Source organism: Ranitomeya imitator, chromosome 8, assembly GCF_032444005.1.
Source record: "Ranitomeya imitator isolate aRanImi1 chromosome 8, aRanImi1.pri, whole genome shotgun sequence".
NCBI classification, from domain to species: Eukaryota; Metazoa; Chordata; class Amphibia; order Anura; family Dendrobatidae; genus Ranitomeya; species Ranitomeya imitator.
In genome coordinates this window covers 77,274,134-77,280,133 of record NC_091289.1, presented here as the reverse complement: position 1 = coordinate 77,280,133, position 6,000 = coordinate 77,274,134, and the positions used below count along the sequence as shown (strand labels likewise).

At 43.6% G+C, this 6,000-nt stretch overlaps 1 protein-coding gene across 3 annotated transcripts in view; it reads right to left on the bottom strand.

The window, feature by feature from the left end:
* Positions 1 to 1,850: 1,850 nt before the first annotated feature.
* SERHL2 (serine hydrolase like 2) overlaps positions 1,851 to 6,000 on the bottom strand; it is a 219,513-nt gene continuing 215,363 nt past the window's right edge. For 2 of the 3 annotated variants that reach the window (XM_069737104.1, XM_069737106.1), the window contains exon 13: positions 1,851 to 2,227. In XM_069737104.1, the coding sequence (XP_069593205.1) occupies positions 2,108 to 2,227 (120 nt within the window). In that variant the 3' untranslated portion in view covers positions 1,851 to 2,107. The remainder of the gene's footprint in view (positions 2,228 to 6,000) is intronic. The other variant, XM_069737107.1, reaches the window with a different exon arrangement.

The following is a 6,000-nucleotide window of genomic DNA, read 5'->3' as shown; positions in this document are numbered from 1 at the left end:
TGTAATATAAAATTGTCCTCCTCTGCATTGATTACCCTGCAGAGTTCAGAATTCTGCTCTGAATGCCCCCTACAAGGTCATTAATAAATATGTTAAAAAGAAGAGGGCCCAATACTGACCCCTGTGGTACCCCACTACTAACCACGACCCAGTCCGAGTGTGCTCCATTAATAACCACCCTTTGTTTCCTGTTCCTGAGCCAGCTCTTAACCCACTTACACATATTTTCCCCATTATTCTCATTTTATGTATCAACCTTTTGTGTGTGTTTGAAAAGTCCATATACACTACATCCACTGGGTTCCCTTGGTCCAGTCTGGAACTTACCTCTTCATAGAGGTAAACAGATCAAGCAACTGACAGAATCTATGGATGGAAAGCTGTTGAGTGTCATCATAAAGAAAGGTGGCTATATTAGTCACTAATTTTTGGGGGTTTTGTTTTTGCATGTCAGAAATGTTTATTTCTAAATTTTGTGCAGTTATATTGGTTTACCTGGTGAAAATAAACAAGTGAGATGGGAATATATTTGGTTTTTATTAAGTTGCCTAATAATTCTGCACAGTAATAGTTACCTGCACAAACAGATATCTTCCTAAGGCTGGGGTCACATTGCGTTTTGGTCAGAGCGCTAACGGACAGCGTTGCACGGCGAAATTAACGCCATGCAACGCGTCCGTTAGCGCTCCCATTGCCCGCAATGTACCAGCGCATTGCTAGCGCGTGTCATTTTCGGCACGCGCTAGCGACGCGCCGGTCTTTTGTAGCGCGCCTCGGACGCTGCTTGCAGCGTCCGCGGCGCGCCCGAGGTCCGTTCCCCGCTCTCGCAGATCGGGGATCTGCGAGAGCGGGGACGTTAACGCGACCCCGAAACGCGACCCTTTAAAAACATTGCGTTAGCGCAATCCGCTAGCGCTAAACGGATTGCACTAACGCAATGTGACCCTAGCCTAAGATAGCCAAATCTAAAAGAAACCACTCCAACTTCCAAAAATATTAAGCTTTGATATTTATGAGTCTTTTGGGTTGATTGAGAACATAGTTGTTGATCAATAATAAAGATAACCCTCTAAAATACAATTTGCCTAATAATTCTGCACACAGTGTATGGGGTATCGGAATGCTCAGAAGAAATTTCCTGTTACCCTTGTGAAGAAAAAAAAGGGGTCTAAAGTTAAATTTTTGTGAAAAAGTTAAATGTTCCTTTTTTCCTTACACATTCCTATGAAGCACCTGATGGGTTAGTAAACATCTCGTCTGGTCTGGTTTTGAACACCTTGAGGAGTGCAGATTTTAGAATTGTGTCACTTGTGGACATTTTCTGTCATACAGGCTCCTCAAAGTCACTTCAAATGTAATGTGGTCCCCCAAAAAATAGTTTTGTTACTTTTGTTGGAAAAATGAGAAATTGCTGGTCAACTTTTAACCTTTTTAACTTCCTAACATAAAAAGTATTTTTCAAAAATTGTGCTGATGTAAAATAGACATGACTCTCTCATTTAAAGGCATAAAAATTCAAAGCTTAAAAATTGCTAAACTTTGGCAAAATATTTTCACAAATAAATGCAAGTCATATTGCACAAATTTTAACACTATCATGACGTACAATATGTCATGAGAAAATCTCCAAATCAGTGGGATTCGTTGAAGCATTCGAGTTATTACTTCACAAAATGACACTGATCAGAATTGTAAAATTTGGCCAGGTCATGAAGGTGAAAACAGGTTTGCAGGTAAAGGGGTTAAACCCAGGCATGTGAAGAAGGCCTAAAGCAGAGACTTCAGTAAGTGTGTCCCACCATGCCAGTTGCCTGCCTCTCCCCACCTCGTCTAGAAGAATAAGACACAAATGTTGTTTTTTTTTTTAATATGTCAATTAGATATGTCTGTCCAATCACAGCTTTGGAGAGTTTCGTCCTTCCAATAAAAGATAAGGTTTAGTTTTTGCTGGATGTCCTCCATTAAAAACATTAGATACATTTTATACACAACAGCTGCTTTTGAGATCTTTGTTAGTTGACGTCTTTAGATAATTTCGGAAAGATGGCGGTTCATGGGCAGTCCATTGTAGCAGTAACAGGAAGGTTTCTCCATCAGCTGTAAACGGTTAGAGCTGTGAGTGAATGTGAGGCAGCTCATACAGCTGATTTACAAGGATTTTGGCAATCTTCTCTGGTTCATTCAAATGTACAAAATGATTTCCATCCACAATAGTGGACTGAAAGCGCTGAAAAGACAAAAACAACACAATGCGCTTAACTAAAATGTATATTAAAGTTTCTGCACATTAATTGTTAGTAAAGTAGCCCAGACAAGCATGTTATTTGAATATAACTGGAAGGTCACCAATTGTGATGGAAAAATGGATCATTAACATTGATGTGGAAGGGAAAGAAAAAACTTTTCACTGCATTTTTTATGTTCAGGTGGGGACTAACTGGTGACACCACTGGAATAACGTATTATAACCAGAGTTCCCATTTCAAGGTATATTCACATACAGCAGATTTGGGGCAGAAATTTCTGTGATGGTCTTATAAATATTTCGGGCTTACAGAAAACCAATTGCATGTTACAAAAATGACCCCAATCATTTGTATAAAACGGATTTTCAGTTACAGGAATATCTACAATCAACCTACTACATATAAAGATAAACTTAAAGGGGTACTCCAGGGAGATAAAAAATTATGCTAATGCACATACCTTAATAGACTATTAGGATAACACTAATAGTGCCGGTTTCAATCCTCACAGTTAGGGCTCATACTCACTTGCGAGAAACTCGGATGAGTCTCGCACGGCAATACCCGGCGCTGCTGCCGGCACTCAGATCGGAGCGCGCGGCCGCATAGCAATACATGCAGCCGCACGCTCCGCTCCTCAGTGCTGGGTGCACTGCCGGGTATTGCCGTGCGAGACTCATCCGAGTTTCTCGCAAGTTAGCATGAGCCCTAACTGGAATTCTGTGATGCTAGCAGTCAGGAGCAGGCCAGACCCCCGCCATGCTCCCTGATATTGGACTGAATACAAGCAGATGGTATCAGGGGGCTGGATGCTGCTAGCAGGCGCAGACCCCCTGATTATCGTCTGATTATTGGAATTAATACAAGCAGATGATGTCAGGAGGATGGATGCTGCTAGCAGCCAAGAGCAGCCCATAAGGGAGGGAGAGCACTAAAGAGCAGGCCGGGCCCCCACCATGCCCCCCGGATAATTTGACTGAATACAAGCAGATGATATCGGGCTGGATGCTGCTAGCAGCCAGGAACCGGCCACACCCCAATATGACGTAACGTTCCATAAGGGAGGTGGAGCACCAAGAAGCAGCTCCAGCGTCAGAGGATGGAAAACAGAACTATTCATGTTATCCTAATAGTCTATGAATGTATATGCATTAGGATAATTTTTTATCTCCACGGAGTACCCCTTTAACGGTACATGCAAACAAGCTAAAGTTCTCAGTGGCATACCAGAAGTGACATGCACTGGATGTATATTGTCGTTGAAAAAACGGAGTATAAAAAGAGCCTGGACGCTCAGCCTGAACAAGTAAGTACAGTGGGGAAAAAAAGTATTTAGTCAGCCACCAATTGTGCAAGTTCTCCCACTTAAAAGGAGAAGAGAGGCCTGTAGTTAACATCATAGGTAGACCACAACTATGAGAGTCAAAATGAGAAAATAAATCCAGAAAATCACCTTGTCTGATTTGGCAAGATTTATTTTTCAAATTATGTTAGAAAATAAGTATTTGGTCATTAACAAAAGTTCATCTCAATATTTTGTTATATATCCTCTGTTAGCAACGACAGAGGTCAAACGTTTTTCTGTAAGTCTTCACAAGGTTGGCACACACTGTTGGTGGTATGTTGGCCCATTCCTCCATGCCGATATGCTCTAGTGCAGAGGTCCCCAACTCCAGTCCTCAAGGCCCACCAACAGGTCAGGTTTTCAGGATTTCCTTTGCATTGTACAGGTGATGCAATTATTACCTGGGCAAGACTAAGGAAATCCTGAAAACATGACCTGTTGGTGGGCCTTGAGGACTGGAGTTGGGGACCTCTGCTCTAGTGCAGTGATGTTTTGGGCCTGTTGCTGGGCAACACGGACTTTCAACTCCCTCCAAAGGTTTTCTATGGGGTTGAGATCTGGAGACTGGGGAGGACACTCCAGGACCTTCATATGCTTCTTACGAAGCCACTCCTTCGCTGCCTTGGTGGTGTGCTTGGGATCATTATCATGCTGAAAGACCCATTCAAGTTTCATCTTCAATACCCTTGCTGATGGAAGGAGGTTTGCACTCAAAATCTCACAATACGTGGCCGCATTCATTCTTTCATGTACATAGATCAGTCTTCTGTTGTGAATTCTGTGGTCAAGCTCCCTCCTGTGGTCATGAGTGGTACTTCGGCTGGTTCTGTCTATGAGCTTCCTCTGGTGGATGTGAGTGGGGCTGCGGCTTCTGAGTTTCCTTCCTCAGGTGACGAGGTTAAGTCGTTAGGTGCTGCTCTATTTAACTCCACCTAGTTCTTTGTTCCTGGCCTCCAGTCAATGTTCCAGTACTGGTCTTGCTTTCTCCTGGATCGTTCTTGTGGCCTGTCTGCCCTGCATAAGCTAAGTTTTGCTTGTGTTACTTTTGTTTGCTATATTTTCTGTCCAGCTTGCTATATTGGTTTTTCTTGCTTGCTGGAAGCTCTGAGACGCAGAGGGAGCACCTCCGTACCGTTAGTCGGTGCGGAGGGTCTTTTTGCCCCTCTGCGTGGTTGTTTGTAGGTTTTTGTGCTGACCGCAAAGCTATCTTTCCTATCCTCGGTCTATTCAGTAAGTCGGGCCTCACTTTGCTAAAATCTATTTCATCTCTGTGTTTGTATTTTCATCTTAATTCACAGTCATTATATGTGGGGGGCTGCCTTTTCCTTTGGGGAATTTCTCTGAGGCAAGGTAGGCTTATTTTTCTATCTTCAGGGCTAGCTAGTTTCTCAGGCTGTGCCGAGTTGCATAGGGAGCGTTAGGCGCAATCCACGGCTACCTCTAGTGTGGTATGATAGGATTAGGGATTGCGGTCAGCAGAGTTCCCACGTCTCAGAGCTCGTCCTATGTTAGTAACTATCAGGTCACTTTGTGTGCTCTTAACCACTAGGTCCATTGTGGTTCTGAATCACCTGTTCATAACAGTCTTCCTGGTCCCTTTGCAGAGAAACAGCCCCAAAGCATGATGTTGCCACCCCCATGCTTTACAGTAGGCAAGGTGTTCTTTGGATGCAACTCAGCATTCTGTCTCCTCCAAACATGACGAGTTTTGTTTCTACCAAGCAGTTCCACTTTGGTTTCATCAGACCATATGACATTCCCCCAATACTCTTCTGGATAATCCAAATGCTCACTAGCAAACTTCATACGGGCCCGGACATGTACTGGCTTAAGCAGGGGGACACGTCTGGCATTGCAGGATCTGAGTCCCTGGCAGCGCAGTGTGTTACTGATAATAGCCTTTGTTAAGGTGCTCCCAGCTGTATTGCAGGTCATCCACTAGGTCCCCCCCGTGTGGTTCTGAGATTTTTGCTCACCGTTCTTGTGATCTTTTTGACCCCTCGGGTGAGATCTTGCGTGGAGACCCAGATCGAGGGAGATTATCAGTGGTCTTTTATTTTCTTATTATTGCTCCCACAGTTGATTTCATCACACCAAGCTGCTAGCCTATTGCAGATTCAGTCTTCCCAGCCTGGTGCAGGGCTACAATTTTGTTCCTGGTGTCCTTCAACAACTCTTTGGTCTTCACCATAGTGGAGTTTGGAGTGTGACTGAGGTTGTGGACAGGTGTGTTTTATACTGATAAGTTCAAACAGGCGCCATTACTACAGGTATTGAGTGGAGGACATTGGAGCCTCTTGAAGAAGTTACAGGTCTGTGAGGGCCAGAAATATTGCATGTTTTTGTGATCTTACTTATTTTCCACCACAATTTGCAAAATAAATCTTGCCAAATCAGACAAGGTGATTT